At 56.6% G+C, this 27,122-nt stretch overlaps 1 protein-coding gene across 1 annotated transcript in view; it reads left to right on the top strand.

Annotated features, from left to right (window-relative positions):
- CASTOR2 (cytosolic arginine sensor for mTORC1 subunit 2) overlaps positions 1 to 27,122 on the top strand; it is a 51,721-nt gene that overhangs the window by 15,628 nt on the left and 8,971 nt on the right. Inside the window, exons 2-5 of the mRNA XM_084881999.1 lie at positions 19,279 to 19,349; positions 24,871 to 25,064; positions 25,727 to 25,859; positions 26,596 to 26,719. Of these exons, the coding sequence (XP_084738125.1) occupies positions 19,279 to 19,349; positions 24,871 to 25,064; positions 25,727 to 25,859; positions 26,596 to 26,719 (522 nt within the window). The remainder of the gene's footprint in view (positions 1 to 19,278; positions 19,350 to 24,870; positions 25,065 to 25,726; positions 25,860 to 26,595; positions 26,720 to 27,122) is intronic.

Genomic DNA, 27,122 nt, shown 5'->3' with positions numbered 1-27,122 from the left:
GTCCGTTGACCCGCAAATGGATAAACAAGATGTACATGCATACAGGGGAATATTATTCAGTCTTAAAAAGGGAAGGAAATTCTGGCACATGCTTAGGTGAAATATGATAGTCACATGAAAGAATACATACTGTACTCGCATATGATTCCGTTCATATGAGAAAGCTAGAGTGGTCAAACTCATAGAGACAGAAGGTAGCATGATGGATGCCAGAGGCCAGGGAGGTGGGGGGAATGGGAGTTACTGCTTAATGGGTAGAAAGTTTCAGTTTTACAAGATGGTAGTGATGTCTACACAGCAGCGTGAATGTATTTGATACCACTGAGCTGTAAACTTAAAAATGGTTAAGAGGCTACATTGTATAGTACATATATTTAAAATACAATAAAATGCATAGTGGACAGCAACCAAAAAAGTCTAGGCTAATGAGAAGGAGGAGGAAGTTGAGGGCTGGGGGTGTGAGGGGATTAGAGCCATAGAGATGGATAGCAGCGATGTCAATGAGGAAGAGTGAATCCTGGAGTCTTAACAGATTGGAGTTTGAATTCTCATTATGTCACCCGTGTTAGTCTGCTCAGGATGCAGTAACAAATACCATCATTTGGGCAGTTTTAACAACAGAAATTTATTGCTGGGAGTTCTGGAGGCTGAAAGTCCAAGTTCAAGGAGCTGGCCAGTTCTCTTCCTGGCTTGCGGGTGCCCCGTTCTGTGTGCCCTCAGATGGATTCTCATCCGTCAGGGAGCATGTGAATGGAGAGGGAAAGCCAGCGAGATCTCTGTTCCTCTTCTAAGGGCTCTGATCCCACCTCCAAATAACATCACATTGGGGTTAGGACTTCAACATATGATTTGGGGGGGAGGAGAGGGATTCAGATATTCAATCCCTAATACCAACTTTGGGGATTTACTTCACTTCAGTGTCTCAATTTTCTTATCTGGAAATAAGTGGTGCTGCCGGCCCCGTGGTGCTGCCGGCCCCGGGTTATTGTGGGAATCTCTCATGTACATCCAGGGCCCAGCATCTGGGAAGTACTCAACATGCATCAGCCATCACCAGCCAGGCTTCCCTGAGCATCTGCCAGACTCCGCAACCCTCAGGTGTCCCCAGTGGTCTGGTCTCTGGGAGATGTCCGTTTCCCCCTAGCAGGCTGTGATTGGTCCTCTCCAGCTGGGCCTAGTACTCCGGTCTTTAAGCAGAGGCCAGGCATGGGTCAGGCCTCAGGAAGGCGTGAGCCAGCTGTTTGTCCTCACGTTGAGTCTGGAGATCTGGGAGACCTTCCCCACCCATTGTTTACCCTTCCTGCAGGGCCCAGGCTTACGAGGGGGGTTCCAGCAACTTCTCCTGGGAGCCCTGCAGAGAGAGAAGGTAGAGGCTAGTGTCAGCTTTAGGGTGTCCATTCACCTGGCCTGTTAGGTGGGGCAAGGTCAGAGCTCCTCCCCCTCCCCCCACCAAATAGAGGACTGCAGATGGATGGGAGAGGCAGGGAACCCCATCATCCTGTGAGGCTTCTTCGTTCTGCTGGCATCAGGCTGTGGCTGGGAGGTCCCCCAGGCCCTGGGCAGGAAGGAGGAGAAGGTTGGTGACTGCCCAGGCCAGCGCAGGCACACGGCAGAGCTGGGGTTTGACTCCAGGACTATTCCTCCCCACGTCGTGCCTGTAACCACTACAGCCCTCCTTCCTGCACCTTCTCATCCACCTGCCCCACTCTGAGCCTGCTCCCCTGCCTTTGCAATCCACCGTAGTCCTGCTGCCTCCTACAGGAAGGCCACCCTCCCTCTTCGTTTTTGTTTCTCATTTTAAAGTTTTGGATAGATAAGCAATTCATAGACAGCAAGTGCAGATAGAGCTGTCTACCAGGTCCTGGGCCCAGGAAGCCAGACCCACACTCAACCATCTCCAAGGTACCCCTTGACCCAGGGACTGTTCCCTGCCAGGCCCAGACCTCTCTCCTCCACAGATGTTGAGAACTGTCCCAGGTCCCGACACTGCAGCCTTCTCACCCTCTTGCTGTCCTTAGCTGATTGGGAGGCTCCAGGCTTTGGGGTCAGCTGGGCCTGAGCTTTATTCTCAGCATGGAGCTGACAGCTGTCCCAGAGTTAGTGTACCAGAACCCATAAAAGTACTTTCCCACCTCAGGGTGGTGAGTAGGCACCTTGATCTGCTTCCAGCCTCCAGCACTGTGAGAAAATCCGTTTCTGTTCTGTAAGCTGCCCAGTGTCTGGTACTCGGTGCTGCCCTCTGTCTCCCCACCACCCTAGCCCTCCTGGGCCCCTAGCGGTGCAGTGGGGCCAGTGGAAAGAATTCAGGGACTGGGCTTGTTCAGATCTCTTCCTCCCACTGATGAGGGCATGTCCCAGGCCTCATTGTGCCAATCTTGGTAATGGGAGGGTGAAGAAAGGGGCAAATAAGTCAGCTACTGGTAAGCACGATACAAGTTTTTGCCCTTTCCTTCTGGCTCAAGGTTGAGCTCAGTGTCATTGCTAATATTTCCTCCCATGATCTGAACTTCCCAAACAACAGGGAACTTCTCCTGGGAAAGTGAGATAATGTGAACATCAGACTCGAGACCCTGCCTCATGCCAGTAGCTATTCATTCACTCTTGAGGGCCTCATTGAAATTTCCAAGATCCTGGAGCTAGAGATAGAATTCAAGCCTGAAACAGTCTCAGTGTCAGTGGCTTGGAGGTGATCCGCAGACGAATGGCCAGGTGGGGTGGGTCTCAGAGCCGCAGGCCAAGGATGGTACATGGGCTCTGTTTTATGTGGGGATTGCCTGCATTTGAGTGAGTGAGGGATTGGAAAGTTTTAGAACCTCGCTGTCCAAATTGGTAGCCACGTGTGGCTATTTAAATGTAACGGAAACAAATTCAGTTTTTTAGCCTCATAAGCCACATTTCAGAGCTCTCAATAGCTACCTGTGGCTAGTGGCTGCCCAGCTGGACAGTGGCTGTAGACCACTTCCGTCATTCCAGGAAGCTCTACTGAGCAGCCTTGTTTTGTTTTTATTTTTTAGCATGACCTTTGTTCACTGGGGGGTGAAAGGGGTCCCTCAGCCCAGCCTGCACCCTCTCACAGTCCAGTACCCCTCGGAGAATGTCCATGTGGAGCAGGCCTAAGCTGGCAGTCAAGACATCCTCTGAGATCCTTAGCATTGCCACGGAGGCGGGAGAGGCTCCTGCCACCGCTGCCTGGCTTCTGGCTGAGCAGCGCTCCCCCTGTGGGAGCGCATTGACCACCAGGGGGGGGGGAGCAGCTCCTGCATTGAGTGTCTGCCCCCTGGTGGTCCATGCATGTCATAGTGACCGGTCATTCTGCTATTCAGTTGATTTGCATATTAGGGTTTTATTATATAGGATAGGATAGTGTGGTGTGTTTTGTTTTTTTTTAATTGACTTCAGAGAGGAAGGAAGGGAAAAGGGAAGAGATAGAAACATCATCGATAAGAGAGAATCATGTATTGGCCACCTCCTGTATGCCCCTCCCCTGGGGATCAAGCCTGCAACCTGGCATATGCCCTGACCGGGAATCGAATTGTGACCTCCTGGTTCATAGGTTAAAGCTCAACCACTGAGCCACCACAGCCAGGCAGAGCAGCGCTGTTTTAGAAGGGTGCTGGGACTCAGTGAGAGGGAACGCCGGGCTCGTTTTGGCAATGACTGTCCCGAGGTCAAGTTGGGCTGAGGGGGGTCACACCTGGCTGTGTTTGCCATTGGAAGACAGGTGCTGGGGATGCGTGCCGTAGGCCTCTGAGCCAAGCAGTCGTGTGTGGTGTGGGATGAGGTTGGGCCTACGCTGGCAGCCTGGCAGGATTGGGCTGCATTCTGAAGTCCCAGCCACTCGCCGATGGGCTCTTCCACTTTCTACTCAGGCACTGCCACTTCCGGGATGGTTTCCCTGAACCCCAGGCCCCAGCACTCCTCAGTTGCCCTTCTTTACTCACACCATCACCTCTGCCTCCTCAGCCGGCACAGTGCTGGCCATGGAACTGGGGTGGACGGGGCACTGGCTCGAGGAGCTGGAGCCACAATTGTACCATCACAGGCACGTGTTCTGACATGGGAGTGACAGGGCGGCAGCCCAAGGCACAGGAAGGTTCGAGACACGCCCAGGGTCAGGCGTCTTGCTGGGAGTCGAGGCTCACTCTCCTTCCCAACTCACAGCGAAGGCTCTTCCAGGAGAGTGACGGGGAGGCCTGTAGCTGGGCAGGGCCCAACGGGCTGCTGCCCGGGCTCTGGGCTTGGGCACCGGGAATTCCAGGAGTCAGGCCGCAGCCCAGTTGGAGCAGCGAGCTGCTCAGACTCCCAGGTTCGTGTCCAGGGCTGGCAGAAACCACGGGTCACTTCGGTGTTATCTGGTTTACATTTGCTTAACCTGCTCCTGACCTCAGAGGCAGCCCAGGGAGTCCCACAGGCCCTCCGCCCACACCCCCCGCTGTTGCGTTCCCGGCTGACCTCACGAGTGGTCACACACACAGATACCTCTCGCCGTTCAGGAAACTGGCTGCCCCCAAAATCCAAGACACTTGAGAACTTTGGGGGTCTGGGAAAAGAAAGCAGGGCATTTGTAGGCCAGAAGTGTTTTCTTTGGCCCATCCAGAGTGTTTTTTCAAAATTATACCAACATTTCAACATTGAGATGGATCACAAAAGTCTGGATTTCCATTTTTCCTTGAAAAATTGGAAGCTCTTGCAATCCAGAGCCCACATGGTAGCAGCTGAGCAGAGCTGAGTGGCAGCTGCCCTCTTCCAGCAGGGAGGGAACCCCCGGCCCCTGGCACCCTCAGTCCCTTCCATTCCCAGTGTCCCCACACCCTGAGACCGGGGACCAGGCCATGCGTCGTCATGCTTTTACCAGACTCTTCCTCCCTATATTCTTTCCCAGAAGTACAGGGAGGAAGATGGGCTGAGGGGCCACACGTTTCTCAGTGCCAATGAAGAATGTCCCTGGGTATTACATATGGAACGCGCATCTCACTCCTGGTTCTTTCACCCGCGTTATTTTGCAGGCCTTTGAGCTGTGATCCCTGTTCTAGGCATGGCCAGGCTTTTCCTTGATTGAATCCTCCTGTCCTCCCTTGCATCCCCTTTTGTTTCCTGTCCCTGGGACCCCTGCAGAAACGCATCTCCCTGTGTTGGGGGATTATGGAGTACTGCTGACTTAGTAAAGACAATGGCGGCTGCATGGCTGTTCTTGGTACTCTTGACCATCCTCCCAGGCTCCCAGCTGGAGGGGTTCAGGTACTAGAGGCTGCCTCGGAGCTGACATGGCCACAGACACAGTCTTCTGTTTCTTGGTCCTGCATCTCAGCATCCCCTGGGTTGTGGACCACGGTGGATGGAGCTTGAGCCCAGCTTCCACCACCTGAGAGAAGATGGGGCCCAAGCAGGAACAGAGCTCAAACGGCAGGACCCGCTCTCCCCTCCCTAGCCAAAGGGAGCTGCTCAAAACACAGATCCCACCCGTCGCTCAGATGTTTTGGAGCCTTTTTATTTTTCCTGGATCTCGGCTGCACAGAACTTGATTCCTCGTCATCCTTGGTTTGTGACGTACGTGTTGATCCTGCTCTTTTATTCCTTTGGTTTGTTCTTCGAATAGTATTAACCCCACTGCGACCATGATGACACTGACGGTCAGTGCCATCCACCCACACTTCCCTTTCCCTTGATGGGATGGCTTTGTCCTGTGTGTGTCATTTTCCGGGCTTGCTTTCTCCACTCAGCATCACGTGACAATGTGTAGAAGATACTCAACCTGCCCATGGCTATAGGTGATCCGGCCACAGTGCCGTGGGTTTCTCTTCCTCGAGATCTGGGTCTCTCTTACCGCGTCTCCTTCTCCAGGCCTCCACTTAGCCCTGCCCACCCCTCCGCCACAGGAGGCCTATGCTGCTTCCTACCCAAAGCCTTCCTTGTGGCACAGCCCTGACCACAACAGACAGTGCTATGCTTTGTGTGCCGGGTTTTGCCAGGGCCCCGTCCCAGCAGGTTCCCCTCCCATCTTGGGGGGAGGGGGAGAGGCCCAGCCTCAGCACAGGGACCCGCCCTGTGGAGAGGGTGGGGCTCAGGCCCGCTCGGATGGGCTGAGGTGTGCAGAGCAGTTCTGTGGGGCGAGCCTGAGCTGCTTTTGTGGAGTTAAGGAATTAAGGGCATAGGAAACCAGCCAGGAGGTTTTTTAAAGAAAGATGTTCATAACAGCTTTATTCATAATAGCCAAGCACTGAAAACAACCAAATGTTATCGAGAGAGAAGATAAATAAGAACATGTTATAATACATTATACATGTATATTCATCAATAAAAACAACTGCAACGCATAAAATAGGATGGATTAATCTCAAAATCAATACGTGGACCAAAGGAAGCGAGGCACCAAGCAGTGCCCACTCCGGGGTTGAGAGCGAAAGCAAGCGCACAGAGCCTGTGGCGGCAGGCACGGGCGCAGGGTGGCCCTCCCTGTGGGTGTCAGGACTGAGGGAAGGGGCGGAGAGGCCTGCCGTGGAGAGAATGTCCAGGGCTCCTTGCATGAAGGGGTGGAGGGTCAGTGGCCGTATACATTTTCAAAACTCATCAAACTGTACACCTAAAGTCTGTATTACTTTGTATCACTATAAATGGTGCCAGACTTTAAATATAAAGAGTTTTGTCAGAGGGAATGTTATCTGGAAGAAATAACGATGCAAGCCCAGACTTGATCTCATGAAAAGCATTTCTCACCTAACACGATGAGTGCCCAGCGAATAGGGTATCCTCAAGGAGGTGGTCCTGTTTCCTTTCTCCTCATCCATCTTCACATCTCCGACGCTGCCCCCTCAAACTCTTGTTCTGGGGGCCTTTGCGGCCCATCGAGGGGCATGAGCCACGTGACCACCTCCAGGCAGACCACCCAGCATGTCTGCTCAACTGACATGAAGACCCCCGGGGGACAGGAGGAAAGGCTGGGGCTTTCCTTCTCTGCTGGTGAAGCAGGGGCCGCATGGGGCGTGCACAGACGGTACGTGTGCGGCCATTGAGTCCCACAGACTGACCAGACTTGGGAGCCAGCACCCAGGCAAGACCCGGAGGAGATGTTCCCAGGATTCCAGAAGCCTCCCCACCACGCTCTTCCAGCCACCGCTCCCTCTCCTGCATGCTATCCCAACTTCTGTTGCCTCGATGTGATCCTGCCTGTTTTTTGGTGCCAAAACCAGGATGTTCCCAGACAAGCCAAGAAGGCTGGTCCCTCAGCCATCTGCCTGCTGGCATTAAGGTGAACAGGCATTGCTGTGCCCAGCTTAAATATGCCACCCTGGGTGGTGACATTGATGGGATAGTGAGGGAAGGGGGAGGGGTGCTAAGGTGACATTGATGGGATGGTGGTGGTGGTGGTGGTGGTTGGTGCTCAGGCTCAGAGGCCTCAGAGGGGCAAGCAGAGGCTCCTTCCATGAGCCACTCACCCAGGGAGCCACCAGCATGTGCTGGCGGAGTCACTGCCCTAAAGCCCCGGGTTAAGTCTCCTCGCCAGGTAGGCCCAGGCATCTGGCAAGGGAGGCTGGCCCTGCCATCTCTCTGGTTTTCCAACTTTAGCTTTGCACCCTCCGCAGGCCCACGGGGTACTTTTTAGAGTTCACCAGGTGAGTTCAGAGTGCAACCAAGGTTGAGAACCAGTGCTGAGCAGTAGGAAGCTGGGTTTTATGCAGGGCTTTTGCCCACGAGCTCTGTTCCCATTGTAGGAAGAGTGGTGGTCCTTTTGGACTCCTTCCCTGTCATTGTTCCAGCTGGAGCAAATATCCGCAGGTCCCTGGAGGGCAGAATTAAGACTAGCCGGTGTCAGTGAAAAAGAGGCTGCATTGATAGCGTTTCTAGAAATAAGCTGCCCCATGATGGAATGAATTGCTTTTCATGGAGTGAGTTCTGCCTCCCGAGGGGAATGCAAATAGGGGCTGAGTCTCCATCGGTCCAGGTTGCCTCACTGCAGGAGCAGCACCCTTGGTTCCAGGCCTCCCTGTGTCCCGCCCTCCTATCTGAGCCATTGCAGGACGGTTCCCTTGGTGGTTTTGATGCAGAACCTGTGGTAAACTGTCCCACAAATTAAACAAACTCTTGCAGTTCTTTCCCCTCAACTCGTTTATCTGGTTCATAAATCTCAGTGGGTTTGCTGCACGGAGTTTGCTTGGCAATGGCCCTCCCCGTCTGCCCTTCCCCTCCTGGTTCAGGTCTGTTGTTGGAACAGGGCTCTGACGGGCAGGGCTTGTCGTCCGGGGTGCCCGAGGAGAGGCCCGTGTGAGGGCCTAGCTCTGCTGGGTTAGGAATCTGAGAGTAAACAGATCAAGTTTCCAGTGTTAGCTGGCCACAGCAATTGAAAATGAGAACGTTCTCTGAGATGACTCAGCCTCTCGGCCCCAGGGTAGAGGCAGCCCCAGGCCTTGGCTCTGCCCTGGTGGTCGGCTGCAGGCCAAGCCCAAGGGGAACACAGTGGAGTTTCAGAGCGAGTGGTATGCAGTTACGGTCCATCCCATCAGGATGGGGGCACAAGCTGCAGAATTGGTTATCTAACAGGTTGCTGTCCTCAGTTTCCTCATTTGTGAAATGGGGATCAACCATTCCTGTCGCGGAGGGTGGATGTGAGAAATGAGTCTGAAGACCATTCCAGCCAGTGTAGGCAGAGAAGTGCCCATCGGAAGCTCTGGGAGAGAGTCTGGGTCGCAGTGGGTGGAGAATTGGAGGGAGGGAGTCATGGGAGGCCCCCTTGAGAGCCACCTACATGAGGAGGAGGAGAGATATCACTACAGGAAACAAAAGAGGAGTGTCAGTGTCAGAAGTTAGAGGAGGCCATGTGGTAGCTTCTAGCATCAAGGGAAGATGTCGGCCAACCACATGGGGTCCAGCCAATAGGTCAAGGACAGGAGAGCATGAGGGAAGAGGCTGTCAGGTTTGGCTGGTGAAGGCCATTGGTGAGCTGAACAGAATCAGACGGAAGGTGAGGCCAGCCGGTGGCAATAGAGGGTCGATAGTGACCAACTGAAGGTCTGTTTGGTGATAAAGGGGAGTGAAGGATGCAATTGCCTGAAGAGGAGATGGGGATGAAGGAAACATTAGCCTGTGGGAATGGAGGAAGAAAAAGAAGGTTGCCTTGGTACTGTTTTTCTGAGATCAGAGAGAAGGGTTAAGATGGATGAAAATACACACACATATGTTTTCAAAGAGGGAGGGGGTCTCACCACTTGGCCTAAATGTTAGGAAACTGAAGAAGGTGCAGGCTGGGGTTCAGATCATGCATGCCCAATCAAAACACAAGACACAGGGTTGAGCAGATCCTGGGGTGGAGAGCGGGAGGTGGGGAAGAGGGGGAACAGGCAGGGGCAAGATCTAGGCCCTGCAGAGATTTCTGAGCTGGAGGTCATAGCTGAAGAGGACAGTGCTAGACAGGGGTTATCTGAGGATTGGGGTCAGCTAAGGGGGCCACCCAGGACACTCTGCTCCAAAGCCAGTACAGAATTGGAGAGGCCGCAGGAGATGAGAGAGGCGCTCAGGTGACCCAGGAGCCAGGGGCACTCGGAGTTACCAGGCAACGGGACAACAACTCCACACAGTACCCCAGCTTGGCTCCAAAGTCCTGTAATAGCAGCCCTCTAGGGCCTGTCGGCTCCCAATGAATAGTGTCAAGGACTTGGAGGGGTTGGGGGGACGAGTACTACAGATTGTTTAGGTGATTGTTGTCAGCGCGCTGACAAAAAGCTGCCTGCCCCCCGGAAGGACAGGGGGTTGTGTGCGTCCTCACCATAGTGTGTGGAACAGGGGGAGTGGAAGAGCTTCCACTATGGCAGGAGAAAACCAGGGAACATCAGTGCCATCATCCGAAAGGAAGGGAAGAGACTGGTGCTGTTGGAGCATGCGTGTGTGCCTGGTGCTTGTCCCTAACAGATGCCAGCCTCTCCCCTGGCCCAGCAATCACGGGGGTGATGCCCCCTTTCTGAGTGGGGAGACCGGCTCGGGGCATGTAAATGTCAGACCACGGAGCTGATACCGTCACTGGAGCTCCAACCCTGGCCCCTTGGCTCTAAAGCGATGCTTTTGCCGAGCATTTACCACTGCCACAGCACCATCGGAGGGTCACGTAGATGCTGGACTGTGAGAACTGAGTTGAGGTGTGAAGATACATCTGTGCAGATCAAATGGAATGACCAAAATCAAATGGAATGACCCAAATGACAGAGATTGTAGCCTTTGGACCGGCTCTGCCCGTTCACGCTGGGCCCCTTGCCTGATTCTGGCCCCTGGACCTGCCAGGCCACCTCCTCTGGAGGCTCTTTCACTGCGTTCCCTACACCTGTTTTTGCCCAGCAGCCTGAGCCAGCGCCGGTTCTGCGGCTGGGTCCTCCAGGCCCTTCTGCCGGACCCCCGGCCCATTCCCTCTGAACCTCTGCCGGACCCAGGTGCCCGGAGAACAGCCTCTCCTGTGCCCCAGGGGGCCTCGGCTCAGGTTCGTGGCCCTTACCCACTGAGCGTCCCTGCATGGCCTTCCTTATTCATTTATCTAACTAATCAGAGTTAACGATGTAATCAGCCCGTGTTTAAGCCAGAGCAGAAACGGGATCTCTCAGTGCCCTACCTTTACCCAGAGGTCTCCCGCGCCCCCCACCCCTGCCCAGCAAACATGTGTTCTTCATCACTTTGCTTCTTTTTCATGTCATTCTGTTGCAACTACGTGGAGTTGTAAAGGTGGTCTGTTAGTTTGATTTTTTTGAGTTTGTTTTTTGTTTTTTTTTTAAGCTGCTTTTAACTCTAAAAGGAGGACCATGCTGTATGTCATACTTGGGGACTTTTCCACCTATTACATTGCTAAGATTCCTTCTCATTTTTGCAAGTCACCGTAGATTGTTTGTTTAGACTGTTGGGTAATATTCTTCTGTCATTGTTCCCCTCCTCTCCCAGTGATGGGCATCTGGGGTGTAGCCAGGTTTTTGTTGCTGGGAACAGGCTATTATAAATTCTCTTGTCAGCGTCTCCCATTACACATATGTAAGAAGGTGGAATCTCGCCGGGAAGAGCTGAGTCACGGGGAACGTGCCTTCAGGTGCCCTCACCTTAGCCATTGCACAGCCTGTTGGCCCCGGGGCGGTCACTGCCTGCACCTAACTGGGCATCCGTGTTCCTGTCTGGAAAACACCAATTAACGATCCCACACATGCACTCGGTGCCTACTGCTGTGCTGGGCACGGGGACTTAGCCGAGGAAGACGCGTCCAGGCGCAGCGAGGGCAGACCTGAATCCTCTCAGCGGCACGCTGGGTCTTCCCTCGCCGGGAATGGGCTGGTGGGCACCCGAAGGTGCACCGGGTCGGAGGCTGGGCCAGGCCCCGCGGTCCCTCGTGAGCTCGCTGGACTTCTGCTGAGGGCTGGGGTGGGGGCCACAGGAACGGGGAGACCCGAAACCGGAAAGAGATCGCTGAACACAGAGAAGCCAAGAGCCCACACGCAGAAGGTGTGCTCCTGTCTGCAAGGCCCGAGCGCTCAGACAGGAACGCTGCCAGGGACATCCCGTCCCCCTCTCTCCCTCCCAGGCCAGCTGCTCCACTCGGCTGCATCGAGTGACCACACTCCGGCAGTCTCGAGCACATGCACGTATGTTCAGCACCTCCTTCAGCCCCAGCCTGCAGGGGAGGCATTTCCAGACTTCTCACAGGTCAGGAACCCCCTGGGGCGAACGGAGGGCCATGGAGCTGTTCCACCTCATCTCGGGGAGGTGGGAAAGCCAAGATGCCACTGGGCCTTGTCCACCTCAGTCCCCCCAAGGAAGAAAAGAAACCGCCAGACCATTGCCTTATATATGCCCTGCACTAGGGTACGTGTGTGTCCCCAAAGCCAGAGGCCTTTCCCAGACTGGTCCGACCCGGATGACCCTCCCGACCCTGCCCCCCTCCCCCCCACCACCAGGCCCCTGGGACAGGCAGCCATTCACAGCTCTCCAGAGGTCTGTGCCTTAGGCCCAGGGCAGGGCAGCCCCCCCCCCCCCCCCCCCCAGGTGTCTTACCTGCCCCAAGTTCCCACCGAGGAAAGGACGAAAGCAGTTGGAATCAGATTTAGAGGTGAACAAATTGGGCCAATGCAGGCCCCACCTCTGCCTGCCGACCCTCCTGGTGCCTCCAACTGGAGCATTGGCTGTGGGAGACCGTCTTTCCCTGCCTCGGCCTCATGTTTCTCCCCCAATTTGTTGAATATTATTTCCTGGCCACAAGCGGACTCACGCCTGCCACTGGCAGCCTGGGCCAAACCACCGTGGGCTCTTGCCAGCTCCTTGAAGAAGAACTGTCTCCTAACTGGTCTCGGGATCCTCACCCAGTCCTCACAGGGGCCACAAGGCATCATCCCCCTTCTCTCCCCCCCCCCCCCCCCCCCGCCAATATCTGTGAAGTCATTGCTTGTCGTCCTCATCCCCGCCACTCAGCCACGTTGGCCTCTGCCACTCCTGGCCTCGGGGCTTTGCAGTCTCCTCGCTCGGGCCTCTCTGGGGCAGCAGCATGCCCACTGTTCCACCTCCTGCAGGTCCTGTGGGGACCTGCCTTTCCCTGCTCCACTTTTTCTATTGTCGACAGGTAGACGTAACACAGGTGTACCATCGGAACTCACATTGTTTGTTGTAACCATCACCACCATCCAACTCCAGAACTTTCTCATCATCTCACACTGAACCTCTATATGCATTCAGCAATCGCTCCCCATCTCCCCCTTCCTCCAGCCCCTAGCAACCACTTTCTGCTCCGTCTTTACATTGTAAACCCCCATTGTGCTAGCCCTTGCCCTCCCTGCACTTTGTATTTGCTCTGTGGTACGCACCATCATCGGACCCACTATTGTATTATTCACCACCAATGCATATACATTCCAGCTGTCTTATTTAAGGTGTGTTCCTAGCACCTGAAACAGTGTCTGACTGGCTTGTGGAAGGACTGGAAGATTGCCTGGGTCTCAGGAACTTTTTCCAGACCCTACTAATTCCTTCTGCCCTCCCGACCCCTTTTTTTGCAGTTCCTACCTGTGCAAGTCCCCCTAGAATGTACAAGCGGTGTGGCCCACACCGATTCTCCTGGCCGCCCGTGACATAAGCCCGTTTCTTTTCTCTCTTAATGGAAATGAACCTCCTCGTTAGGATTGCCCTTCCAGTCACAGGACCAACTGGGGCTTGCTTTCTAACTACAGTGGAAGCGGTCACCTGTCGTCGTTAAAGACAGTAGAAATGAAATGTAAACTATGGAGGGAAGACCCACGAGAAACATGAAAACGCTGTTGCTGGTGAGGAGAACCAAGGCTGACACACGCCAGGCCAGCACCCCGAGGAGGCCGGACGCACTCTGCTCCGACGCCACGTTGTAGGAGTCCCCTGTGCAGCACGGAGGGGGGCAGCGGTGGGTGTGGGTCAGACCTGACCCCTGCATGTCCCCCCTGTGACGTCCAACGGGGGAGGCCGAGCCTAAGCCTCCCTGGTTCCAGCCTGAATGGGCTGCACTTTGCGAGAAAGACTCCGGGCCCTCCAGGCTGGTGCTGTCAGTCTAACGGGGCTTATGGGCATTCAGAGGCCCTACTTGAACGAAAAAAACAAGAACGGTTTGTGAACAGGCACCTGGAACGTGGTGTAAGACTTCTCGGTCCCCCTGGTAGCGTGGGAAGGCTCTGGGTTCATCTCAAGGCCCAGCTGGTCAGGCAAAGGTCTGAGCTGGTTCTCTGAGGAGCTGACGGGTGACCTCCGCAGGGCCTGGCTGGCACAGGGCATTCTGGCCTGCGGGAAGCAGGCCCCGGCCCCACAAAGCTAGCTCCCACTTCCAAAACCCTGCGGGGGAGTCCACGGACTGGCAGCCTTTGCTGAGCCCTGACTATGTAAGGGGTCTCTGTGACCTGGGGGCCAAGGGGAAGTGAGCACAGCCGGCAGGTGAGTGCGGAAGGCGGGACGGATGCTAATAGAAACTTGCACTCAATGGCACGATGGGTCAGGCCACTCCCTGGTGCCTCAATCTGGATGTCCCCTGTCCTCAGACACACCGATGTCTGAAGATTGTCAGGCCTTGGTGCGGTGTGTCAGGGAGCAGGTTGGGCCCAAGGCTGCAGGTTTGGCTCCGACGCAGATTCCCTGCCAATGTAGGGCTGGTCCATCTCTTCCGTCATATATCATCATTCCTTCCCTGCCTGCCTGGTGGGAACTGAGCTACTACTGGGAAGGTGAATGGAGACTTTTCAAGCCAAAGCTTTTTACTTGGGCCCAGTGTGTGGTAACCAGGTGTTTCCAAGAATCAGAGACTCAGCTTGACCCGTCGTCCCCCCTCGAGGCAGCAGTACCCTTCAGAGAACTGGCAACACACTGTCTCTCAGGCCAGCCCATTGGTCTCCTGAGTCAGCTGGCTGTAGAGCTTTTCTTAATCAGAACACAGCTGGCCTCCCCAGTGCCTCCCCTTTAGCTCTGTCTGCCCACCAGTAGCCAGCATATTGAGCACTTACCATAGTCACATGGGGTGTTCAACATTTCTTCTTCAGCAACAACACGTGAGAACACGGGCACCGGGAGTGACTGGCCTAAGGTCACACAGCCATGAGCAGTCACGTGGCTTACAACCTGTGGCCCACAATAACCACGGAGACTCGCCGAAACCGGTTTGGCTCAGTGGATAGAGCTTCAGTCTGCGGACTGAAAGGTCCCAGGTTTGATTCCGGTCGAAGGCATGTACATTGGTTGCGAGCACATCCTCGGTAGGGGGTGTGCAGGAGGCAACTGGTCCATGTTTCTCTCTCATTGACGTTTCTAGCTCTCTATCCCTCTCCCTTCCTCTCTGTAAAAAATCAATAAAATATATATATATTTTTTTTTTTTAATATATTTTATTGATTTTTCACAGAGTGGAAGGGAGAGGGATAGAGTTAGAAACATCGATGAGAGAGAATCATCGATCAGTTGCCTCTTGCACACCCCCTACCGGGGATGTGCCCGCAACCAAGGTACATGCCCTTGCCCGGAATCGAACCTGGGACCTTTCAGTCCGCAGGCCGATGCTCTATCCACTGAGCCAAACCGGTCCCGGCAATAAAATATATTTTAAAAAAATAACCACGGAGACTTAAAGGCGGTGGCTGAAGTCTTCCCCAGGCCAAAGGGGTGCAGCCCAGGGTCCCCTCAGCTCCTATGGACATGCTCCGTGTTGGCCATGAGGCTCTGGACAGACATGGCTCCTGGTGTGGCCTGCCCTCATCCAGTCCCCGTGCTCTGTTCACCCCCTGGATGGGACTTGTGTGATTGTTGGGGTGTGTCCCTAGCCAGGGCTCACCCAGAGCTGCTGTCCCCAGTCTCCCTCCTCCACTGGTGAGAGCTCTAGAGTTCCGTATTCCATCTACCCGAGTGCTCCTGCAGGACCTGCCCGTCACCATGGCACTCGGTTGCACGGGTTGTGTACTCAGTTTTTTTTTTTTTTTTTTTAATATATTTTATTGAGTTTTTATAGAGAGGAAGAGGGAGGGACAGAAAGCTAGAGACATCGATCAGCTGCCTCTTGCACACCCTCCACTGGGATGTGCCCGCAACCAAGGCACATGCCCTTGACCGGAATTGAACCCGGGACCTTTCAGTCCGCAGGCCGACGCTCTATCCCTTGAGCCAAACCGGTTTCGGCTGTGGACTCAGTTCTGCGGCACTCCTCCCACAGACTGAGGTGGTGAGCCCGCTCCCCGAGCTGGGACACCACCGCCAGCTCCCTGGGCAGCAGGTAGATCCGTCTTAGGTTCTGGTTGGGGCTTTTCCGGGCACTCCACGGCTCTGTGTGCCTTGTTGGTCTACCATGCTATGGAGCGGGCAGGGCTCCAGGTGGCCCAGGCACTGCCCAGGCCGGAACTGCGTGGGAACTAGCCCACTCTGTAGCTGCCCTCGTTGTAGAGGGATGAGGCAGCCCAGGGCTCACCACTGGGGCTAGGCTGGGACTGGGGCCCAGGCCCTAGACTCCAGGCCCGCAGTCCTCTTCCCGCTCTCCCAGGCTGCTCTCCCCTGTCATTTCATCCTGTTCCTGAGTACCACGAGGGCATCCAGAGGGCAAGCAGATCTCCTCCTCCTCCTCAGGTTTCCTCGTAGGCTGGCTGGCTGCTGGGCTTGGGTCCTCTTTCCAGCTCCTCGTAGACCAAGTGCAGAGCGGCCACAAACAGCGGGGCCTGGCGTCTGTGGTGTGGATTTAGCCACGACTCACTGGAGAGCGGAGCGGGGACTAGAGACGTCAGTGTTTCTCGGTGGAGGGTACACCAGGGCAGTGCCACGCCAAGGCAGTGCCGTGCCAGGGCACGCAGGGCCTGTTCCGATTAGAGCTGCTCCGGCCTTGGCGGGAGGTACGTGGCTGCAGTCCACTCCTTTGCTCATCAGACAGTGAGCGTTGGGTCCGTGCCCAGCCAGGTGTGTGTGCAGAGAGCCTCCAGCCCTTGCCTGTGAGAGCGTATGGTCTGCTGGGGAGACAAGTATTCGTAACGCGTTGTGGCAAGTTCTCATCATGCACAGTTGCTCTCGTCAGCACTGCCCGGGTCTGAGGGCAATGTCAGGTACACGGTGAGGCGAGCGAACTCTCTCCTGGAGCTGTGAGGTATGCGCAGCCCTCAGCGGCCTTAAGTCCCTCTGTGGACACGGTGTAAGGACGTAGGCCATCAAGGGAGGACCCGCCCGTTTGGTGGGAGAGGAGGGGGCTGGTGCCGGTCATAAAAGAAGATCCTTTAGCTGAAACCGGTGTGGCTCAGTGGATAGAGCGTCGGCCTGCGGACTGAAGGGTCCCGGGTTCAATTCTGGTCAAGGGCATGTACCTTGACTGCGGGCACATCCCCAGTAGGGGTGTGCAAGAGGCAGCTGGTCGATGTTTCTCTCTCATCTATCCCTCTTCCTTCCTCTCTGTAAAAATCAATGAAATATATTTAAATTTTAAAAAGAAGAAGACCCTTTAACTGGGTCTTGAAGGGTGAGATGGCCACCTCGACATACTCATACCCCGTTTACACAGAGGCCGATGCTGCCTTCTGCTGGTGCCTGTGCCTCCAGGATGATTTATGTGGTCTATTTCTGGAACGTCCCTCACAGCCCAGAGGGCATTGGGAGCAAATGCCACATCTGTTAGCCTTCACAGGGCTCGCTCAGACACCGGGTGGCCACGCCCCCACCCTGCAAGTACCTGCTTGTGGCAGGCCAGTGGTGGGGGCGCGGTGGAGGGGGGGGGCAGACTTCAAGGTTCTCTCAGAGTGCACAGGAGTCCCCGAGAAGGAGCTGGGCCAGACCAGTGATTGCCACTCACTAAGGTGATAATTTGCCGTTGTCCCGCGCAATTACAGATTTCATTTGTCCAGGCAGCAGTGGCAAATTGGATGTGGACAGGCAGGGACAGAGATGTCATTTGCAAACCAAAGCGCGGGAGGGAAGTGGATGAAAGAGAGTGTGCTGTCGGTTGGTCAGAGCGGGGGAATAAGTGCCACCCTGTTTACAGTGCTGGCACAGGCTCTTCCTTCAAAGTCAGGTTCACCGGGGTGTAATTTACACCCAGTAAAATTCGCCCTTCAGGGTACAGTTCTTTGAGTTTTGCCAAATGTGTATGATCCCATGGCCACAACCACAATCAAGATCCCAGCCCCCGCCACCGCCCCAAGAGTTCCTGGGCTCCCCTCCAGCGTCAGCCCTGGCCCACCCTCTGGCGGCCGCAGCTCCCGGACCTTACAGTTTTGCCCCTTCCAGGAGTCACACAAATGGGATCGAAAGTATTGCAACCTCTGGGGTCCGGGTTGAACTTAGCAAAGTGCCTTTGAGCTTCGTCCACGTCACAGCGCGTGTCAGTTACTCGCGTCAGTAACTCGCTCCTCCTCATTGCCGACCAGGACCCCGCGGTGCGCCTCGCTCGGCCAGGGCTCCCGCTGAGGGGAGGACTCGGCTGTCTCCCCATGGGGCGGTCACACACACAGGCTGCAGGCCTCGGCATTCAGGTCTGCGTGTGCGCATAGGTTTTCCTCCTCTGGCATCCGCACCCAGGGGTGGGGTTGCCTGCCGGGTCGTGTGGTGGGCGTCTGTTTAACTTCGTAAGAAACTTCCAAACGGTTTCCCAAACGGCAGTATTGTTCTGCATTCCTTCGGGTTCCAGGTGCTCTCGCTCCTTGGGGAAAATGTAAAGGGCAGAGTGGAAGGGGCCGCCGGGGTCTGTGGCCGGCCTTCCACGTCGTCCCGGGCGGCTGGCGGGGAGGAGGGCCCGGAGGAGAGAGCGGTAGACACGGCGCGCCCCCTTCGAGACTCCGTCCCCATTCGGGCTGCGGGAGTGCCGTCCGGCCGGGGCTGGGGCTGCGCGCTGGGCCTCTTGCTGTCATGGCCTCCGTGATGGATGGGTTTTACGCGCCGGGCATGGAGCCCGTGCTGGGCTTCACGCTCCAGAGCAGCGATGCCAGATAAGTGACCGCGCTTCCTGCGTGCCGCCGCCTGTGCACCCCGTCTCTCCCCGCAGCTGCCGTTCCGGGGCTGTTCTGGCCGAGGGGGGAAGAGACAGGCATTGAGGGGTGGGGACCCCGTTACCCCGTGACCGAAAGCCTGGACTCAGAGCCCAGCCTGCCTGCCAGGCACCAAGAGCGTGCTTAGGGCCAGACGGCAGGGCCTAGGTAAAGGGGCAGAGTAATGACCAGTCCCTGCCTGGCCTCAGGAAATGGATAGTCTTTGTGTGTGTGTGTGTGTGTGTGTGTGTGTTGGGGGCGGGGGGGGGGGGGTTGGGGAAACAAGCATCATACACCCTAGGCTAAGGAGTATTCCCCCAACGGTGACATGTGGCAGTTCAGAGACCCAGCACAGATGTCCACGCCCCTCCCATGCAGAGAAGAAAAGCAGCCCAAAGGCGGGCTGTCCTCTGGGTGGTGGGAATTAGGACTTAATGACGGTGGGAGCTCCTCCATTGGTGAGGAGGGGCCAGGACAGAGGCCTGGAGGTCGGAATTGGGGCCCCTGGATAAGACAGTTCATTTGCATGGCCCTGGCCAGGCCTTTCCTTCAGCCACTTCCTCCCTGAAAAAGTGGATCTGAGACCCCCCTGGGCCTATACAGGATCCCAGAGGCTGGCCGACTCGGCATCTCGAGGCCTCTCCGAGACCTCCTGAGTCAGGACGGGGAGCGGGGGGAGGGGGTGGGAGAGGTACAGCTTACTGGAGGTCACCAGCAGCCTGCAGTCAGAGCTCTAGGTAAACCAATTCATCTGCTGGGTTACCACAGTGTCCCGCAGGGGCCAGTGCAGAGCTAATGTGACATCCTGTGTCTGTCTGTCTGTCCGTCCACACAGGTGCAAGTTCTTCAGTCTGACCGAGACCCCGGAGGATTACACCATCATCGTCGATGAGGAGGGCTTCCTGGGTGAGTGCTTCTCCCACCAGGGATGTGGCAGACTGTGCCCCGCCGTCGAGGCTGGCTGCCTGCCTCCTCATTTCTGCCCCCACCCCACCCCATGGAGTCTTCTCCTCTCTCTCCCAGTCTCCTGGCTAGTGGCCCCTCCCCTCTGTCCGGGACCTTGCCCAAGAAGGCCCCGAGTTTATGGTCCGGGACACCGTGCCTCCCCCGCCGAGAACCAAAGCACCAAGAAGGAGGACACGCATTTCACTGAGCATCTCCTGTGAGTGAGGTGCTTTCATTGTCCTCGGTCCTTTCCCCATTGGCGGGAGCCCCAGGTTCCATCCTTGGTGATTTTCCTTCACCTTTTTCCACGTGTTAAATTGAGATGCCGTGCCCCTGCCATAAAAGTCACCATGGTAAAACGTGCAGCCATGGCCACCCCGATGCCAGAACATTTTCACCGCCCCCAACAGAAACCCCATTCCCTGTCAGCAGTCATTCTCCCCTCGCCCCACATCCTGGCAGTTTTGTTATTACAGTGTTTTACGTTTGTCCTCGGGCCGCCCGATGCACGCTAGTTTGCGGGGGAGTGGGGGGTGGGGGGTGCCTGAGGAGCTGGGTGCAGAAGGGGGATGTCAGTGCCCAGGCTTCCCCAGGGTTGGTGTCGAACCACGTCCTTCAAAACGTGCAGAGGACACAAGTCCCACATTTTAAGAAACAGTCCCACCTGCCCTAGCCGGTATGGCTCGCCGGCCTGTGGACTGAAGAGTCCCGGGTTTGATCCTGGTCAGGGGCACATGCCTGAGTTGCAGGATTGATCCCCACCCAGGAGGGGACATGCAGGAGGCAACCAATCAGTGATTCTCTTTCGTCATTGATGTTTCTATCTCTCTCCCTCTCCCTTCATCTCTGAAATCTATAAAATACACACACACACACACACACACACACACACATATATATATAAAAGAAACAGTCCCACCCCAAAGACAACTAGTGACTTTTTGGTACTTCCTGTCCAGCGTTTTCCTGTGCACGTTCTCTCTTTAATTTCCTTATGGCCATGCTGTATAGAGAAGTGCTTTCACTTAACATTTACGTCACATTACGCCCTAACACTTGCTGTGCCGTCACAGCCTTTCACAGCAGCCTCGCGTCCTTCCCAGACTCCTAAGGTTAGATTTAAACTCACTGTAATTTTTCCCCAGTGATAAAATGATAGACGCTTTAAATGTGTAACGTTTGTCCTAATGCAGGGAGATTCCTAAAATGGGGTCTGAGAAGTGGCATATGGTCGTTTTCCGGTTCTCCCGTTGTCAGCCCAGGGAAGCGACCTCCCCGCTGGGCTCTGTCATCCTACCCGCAGGTGCCCCGGAGCACCTGCCAGTGTGGGAGAGTCCCGCCCCAGCTCAGGGACACCATGGCCTTCCTGACTCAGGGGGCATCTCGTGGCCAGGGCAGGGGTAGGGCCGGCCCCACAGGAGGCCCTGCCTCGTCATCGAAGGCACCCATGGAGTCACTCACTCACTCATTCAGCAGACGTTGTCTGAGTACAGGAGCCATGGACACGCGGACACTGGATGCTTGGGCAGCCCGAGCACGTTTCCATTTTCTTATGGGCACTCATCATGCCCTTAATGCAGAACTGCTGAGAGGGGTGGCGTCTGAACGCTCCGGAGTATCTGTTCTCTGGTGATAGATACTCTATCTAATCCTCCTCCTCAGACGAGACTGACGTCTGCCTCTTGAGGCAGCAAATGAGCAGACACCACGAGCTAGGGAGCGGGAGGCTGTGGGGCCTGGCAAGCCGGTTCTGCAGGCCTGGAAGGCCATGTTTGCAGGTTCATCACCGAGCAGGGAGATGCCCTGCAGAGAAGTGGCTGGCTGTCGGAGGCAGCCTCCGGGGTTGCAGGAGGCTGTGTTTACCGGGGGTGCCGGCATCTTGCTTGGCCCTGGAGATGGAGCTGGAATTGAGCGACACCATCTCCCACCCCAGGAGCCCCGGGGCTCTGTGACCTCTGGGTAAGGGTCTCCCTTCCAGGCTCGCAAAGCAGGCTGCTTAGACAGCTGTTACTGTCCCAGGAAAAAAAGATGGGCATTTACAGAAGTACGTATCTCATACTCCTGTCGCAGAGCTACAGGGCCAGGATACACTATAAGTCCCCTGTACCCGCTGCAGGATGCTTCACCACCTGGGATCATCCCGTGGCCTGAGGGTAACCCGTGAAGACCCGTTTTATAAGAGGGAAAACTGACATTCAGATGCCCACAGTCCCTGAGTGACGGGGGCCCATTGGAAGCAGGAAATGCTGCGTTGAATCACAGCAGACCAAGGGCAGGGGCAGCTGAGAGGGGGGATGGGCCCTGGTGTGGCCAGGGCAGGGTAAGAAGGCCCTCAGAGAGGAGGACTTGGGGTGGAGGCTGCCAAGCTCACCCTCTCGCCTCAGCTCTGGGCCGTGGTTCTCTTAGGAGGCCCCTCTTCAGAAAGAGAACTCGGGCTGTGGCTGCCCCCGTGGGGTGGGGAGGGGTGCTGGTTGTGCCATGCCGTGTGGAAGGTGGGGCCCCGCCCCCCAGTTCTGCAAGCACTGCTTCTCACCCAAGGGCCTCCCCTCGGCCAGCGTGCCTTGACTGTGGTCCGCTGGCAGTGCCGTCAGTGTGGCGCTTTCTCGGTGTGGAGCCAGCAGCTCTCTGCAGTTCACATGTGCATCAAATGCTGCGCCCTGCCTGGAAGGGTGAGACAGTTGTCAGTGACATTAACCAGGCAGCTTCCCGTTTCATGTGGAATTTTAGAGGCTCTTGGCTCAGATGGATGCTATGTGTCTGCATGGCAAACCAGAGGGACTTGTGTGCATGTGTGTCGTTTGATCTTTAATGAGCACTTACTGTGTGCAATTGCTAGATGCTCGTGAGGACCCAAAAAATATGCACGGCATCCCCTGCCCTGACCTCCTAGATGTGCAGTTTAGCGGGGTGCAGTGCTAATCAGGACCCCACCCCCACCCCCAATCATAGGCCCCTTACCTGCGTCAGGGCTATCTGGAACACACTGGGGCAGGACATGCTCCTTGGCTGTGACTAGCCAAAAGGGAGAAGGAAAATGCTGAGAGGTAACTCCTGGCTTCATCCTGGACTAAGATGAGCAGATCAGGCTCGGATCTAGCCCTGCTACTCACTGCTTATCATTCTGGGCAAGTTGCTCAGCGCCCTGGGGCTTCCATGGCCTCGCATCGGCTCTCCCCCGCTCAGTGCTGTAAGGCATACAAGTGGACCCGCATAGTTCAAACCCGTATCCTTCAACGGTCAGCTTACTCCTTTACAGTGAAATTGAGCATTTTTTAAACTCTCGATAGCCTTGACCCAGCTGCCATCCAGAACCAGCAGAACACCAGCAGTGTAATCAGAAGTCTCTGGCCTTTGATGAGCACTCAGATGGGTGCCAGGCTCTCCTCTGAGCGCTCGGGCGGATTATCTCATTTAATCCTCCCAGCGCCTTCTCCGGCTGCTCCTGGTTTCATCATCCCACATTGGAAAACAAAAGCCCAGGGCCCAAGGTCACACAGCCAGGACCAACCCGCCTGCCCTCGCCAGGACACCCTGCTGCGGGCGGGCGGGCGGGCAGGAGGAGCCTGAGGACGCGGCCACGCATCGCAGGCACCTGCAGGTCCTTCGGCCAAAACGGGGGTGCGGGGTGGGAGGTTCCTGAGGAGGAGGGAGTCCCACCCAGCAACAGAGTCGCCTACCTTCGTGACCCAGAGGGTGGCAAGGCACTGCGACCTCCTCTACCAGGGCGTGTCCTCAGCTCCGAGAAGTTATATTTAGGGTCTGGGACGATGGCACTGACAGATAGTCCATCTCAGTCTTAGCAGGGGTCCACCTTTCCTCTAGGGAAGAGCCAGTGTGCCGCCTCCTGGCAGCCCGTGCCCACAGCCCCCAAGCAGCACCTGGGAGCCCCGAGGCTTGGCCGGGGTGAGCAGGGGGCCCGCCCAGCCCTTCCCTCTCCCCCAGAATGCCAGGGCATTGTCCGATGGCCGTGGGGCCAGAGGCAGTGAACGCCGTGTTTCCCAGCCCCTGACCAAGCCCCCACGTCAGGGAGCCTCCGCGGTGACCACGCTGCCGTTGGAGACCTCAGGGCCCCTGTCCAGGCTGAGAGCCAGAGAGAAGGGGTTCGCAGTTCAGGTCTGAGCTGGCTCCAGTTCTGGGAGCACGTCTGCTCTCGGTCCTGGGGCCGAGAGGTCTCTCTCCTGACCCCTTGGGTGATGGGGAGAGAGACCAGACATGGCTCCCTGAGACCTAGCGCCTTTTATGACATTTTCTCCTGCTCTTCCTCCCAAACCTTTTCCCTTTCCTGGGAAGCTGCCTGCCTCTCCAGCCAGGCTGGCCACAGACTGGCCCTTCTCAGCCCACATGACCAATGGGCTCGCTGGGCTGTGGTCGCCATGACGACCAGAGCTAGGCAGGTAGGAGCGTGGTGGTGCCTCACTCAATTTCCCCTCCTCGGAAGCCGTCCTTGCCTGAGGCCCGTGCAGCCTTCCCTGGTTATCGCCATCCTCATCTCCAGGGCCTGGGCCCCTCTCCTTCCCGGGGTCCTGGCACCGTCCTTCCATACGTGACCGTGAAATCACCGCCTCTCAGAGCTCTGGTTGTGGTGTTTACAGGGGGAATAGCAGTCCCTGAGGGGGGTGGTTTGAGCAGGAGTCTGATACCTGGAGAGTCCTGTGCCAGCCTGTAGGGTCAGCTCCGTGGCTGTGTGTTCCTGGAGACACATGTGCCCACATCCCGTGTGCAGGCTCCTCCGGGGGCTCTGCAGGAGGGGGGAAAGGGAGGTCCGCATGGATGGAGTCCAGGATTTACGAGCTGGCCAGGGAGACTCGCTCTTTGCTGTCGCTCTGAGCCTCCTCCATGCTGCCCCTGCCAGTGCTACCCCCCAGGACTCTGGAGGGACTGGATGACCGTCACGGCCCACCTGACAGTGGCACCCTCAGGAGCCCCCCTGGAGCTGGGCGTTCTTGCAGAGAAGCCCAGCAGGCAGGTCTGCTTGAAGCAAGGAGGAAACCCAGGGCCCCCATCCTGCCTTCTCCTGGCTCCCCTCCAACCCCAGCCTCCCGGGAGGTTCCGAGGAACCCAGTTTGAAAACCGTGGGACCCATTCCACTGGTGTGAGGTGGTGATGGCAGCACCTGCCACCCAGAGGGGACCGAGGACTGAAAATAACAAAATCATTGCTGACTGCTGAATACTCACTATTTCACAGTTGAGGAAACGGAGGCCCAACACAGATTAACCCACATGTCCTCGTAGTTCCCACCCTCCTGAGCCGCCTGACACATCCAGAGTCCTCCGAGGGCTTCCTGGCTCGGTCCTCCCACAGCAGAGCCTTTGAGGCCGGTCCCACCGCCTCTGACAGATGAGGGCACTCGGACTCCGAGGGTGGGGCTGGCCAAGGCCACACAGCTGGTCCCACGTGCCAGGCTCTACTCCGTGGCCTGCTCTGCTCTGGGGACCTGGGGCCCATCAGTCACAGGCCTGTCTTCCGTGTCCCCCTCCAGAGCTGCCTTCCTCGGAGCACCTGAGTGTGGCAGATGCCACCTGGCTGGCCCTCAATGTCGTGTCCGGTGGCGGCAGCTTTTCCAGCTCCCAGCCCATCGGGGTGACCAAGATCGCCAAGTCGGTCATCGCCCCGCTGGCCGACCAGAACATCTCCGTGTTCATGCTGTCCACCTACCAGACGGACTTCATCCTGGTAACCGCAGCTCTCGGGAGACAGGGACATCCCCATCGGCACTGTTCTGTGCTCCCCGTTCTCTGATCAGCTCAGAGAGAGGCCAGGGGGACCTTAGGGTCGTCAGTCACATGTTAGCCTGGCCCAGGCTGGTCTCTGCCCCCTGCCTCCTCCACCTGCCTTTTGTGGGGGCCGTACTTGGCTTGATCTGGAAGCCAGGAAGTAAGGTCTGGGAGTATCGTCCCAGCTGGACATCTGTCTCCCCATTTCCCCACCCCCCACCCCCTCGGATGGCAAGTCTGTCTGGTCCTGGGGCCAGCAGCAGCCCCTGGCCACCAGTCATTCTTTCTCCTCCCATGGGCCATGGCCACCCTCAAGAGCATGGGCCTGGGGAGGGGCAGGGACAGGTCTGGGCGCAGCATTCAAGAGGGAGGGGTGCGGGGACTTGCACCTCACGGCCCTTGGTGTCATGTCTTCTCCCCTCTGCATCCTTCCTGCTGCCCTGGAGAGTTGTGCCCTGGTCCCAGGCTCCCAGCCCCCACCAGGGCCGCAGGAGGCAAGGACAGGGGAAGCTGGCTCTGGGGCAGAATCTCAGAGAGGGGTGGGGGTGGGGGGGTCACTGCCCCCAGGCCCACTCCATCCAGGAACTGCCGGGCACTCATGTCCTCACCTCCCTGTCCCAGGTACGTGAGCGGGACCTGCCCTTTGTCACCCACACCTTGTCGTCAGAGTTCACCATCCTGCGGGTCGTCAATGGTGAGACGGTGGCCGCCGAGAATCTTGGCATCACCAATGGCTTTGTGAAGCCCAAGATGGGTGAGCTGGAGGGAGGAAGGCTGGGGCTGGGTGAAAAGGGTGGAGGGATTAAGAAAAACAGACATAGGCAATAGGACAGAGATCGCCAGAGGGTGGAGGGAGGTAGAAGGTCAAAGGGGACAGATGGTGACAGGAGGAGACTGGACTTCAGGTGGTGAATGCATGATGCCATATACAGATGATGTGTTATAGCATTGTATTCCTAAACCTATGTAATTTTGTTAACCAATGTCACTCCAAGAAATTCCATTCAAAATAAAAGTTACCAGGTGCTGCCCCAGAGCAGCCCATTCTCAGGGCATCAGCCGAGCTCCAGGCAGAACACAGTTCAGCCGTCCTGGTCAGACCCTGTGCCCAAGGTCTAGTAAGGGTGGTGGATGCGGGCACAGCCGGCAATGGCCAGGGCCACTCCCAGCTTGGCCCTCGGTGTCAGGCAGACCTTCCAGGGGCAGCCACTGTCGAGCTGAAGCTCAGACACAAGTAGGAGCTCACCAGGAGGTGAAGGCTCGTAAGGCATTCCAGGCAGGTGATAGGTCCAGCCTGTGCAGGGGCCCGGGCTGGGTGAGCCTGGACTAGCAGAAGAGCCGTAGGTGGTGGTGGAGGCCAAAGAAATGACAGCCAGGGCTCACGGGGCCTGGAGCCAGGCCCCCCAGAGCGTCTGCGGCAAACCCTGCCTGCCTCCACCTGCCCTGCTGCTCCTCTTACCGCCGTGGCACCTTTGTCTTCACACACACAGTCCAGAGGCCCGTCATCCACCCACTGTCCAGCCCCAGCAACAGCTTCTGCGTCACCAGCCTGGACCCCGACACGCTGCCTGCTGTTGCCACACTCCTCATGGACGTCATGTTCTACTCCAACGGGTAGGTCTCCTTGGGTCTGAGGGGCTGCAGGGTGGGCAAGGAGGAAAGGTGGCTGTGCCACGGAGCCCCAGCCTCAGGGGAGACAGGCCTACCCTGGGAGCTAGTCTGAGGGAGGAGGCAGGCCTGCCCTGGGAGCTAGTCTGAGGGAGGAGAAACAGAGCTGCCTGGGACACTTGTCTGGGGTCGGTGGTGGGGAGACATGGCTCTACCCAAAGCTCCATCTGAGAAGAGAGACTCTTCCTTGAGAATCTTTTTTTTTTTTTTTTTTTTTAAATTATTGATTTCGGAGAGAGAGGATAGGGGAGAGAGAGATTAGAGAGAATCATGGATCGGCTGCCTCCTGCACACTCCTGACTGGGGATGGAGCTCACATCCGGAGCATGTGCCTGTCCGGGAATCGAAC

Source organism: Pipistrellus hanaki (genome assembly GCF_964339955.1).
Source record: "Pipistrellus hanaki genome assembly, chromosome: 4".
Taxonomy (NCBI): Eukaryota; Metazoa; Chordata; class Mammalia; order Chiroptera; family Vespertilionidae; genus Pipistrellus; species Pipistrellus hanaki.
The sequence above is the reverse complement of the archived record's forward strand: the minus strand, read 5'-3'. Positions and strand labels throughout refer to the sequence as shown.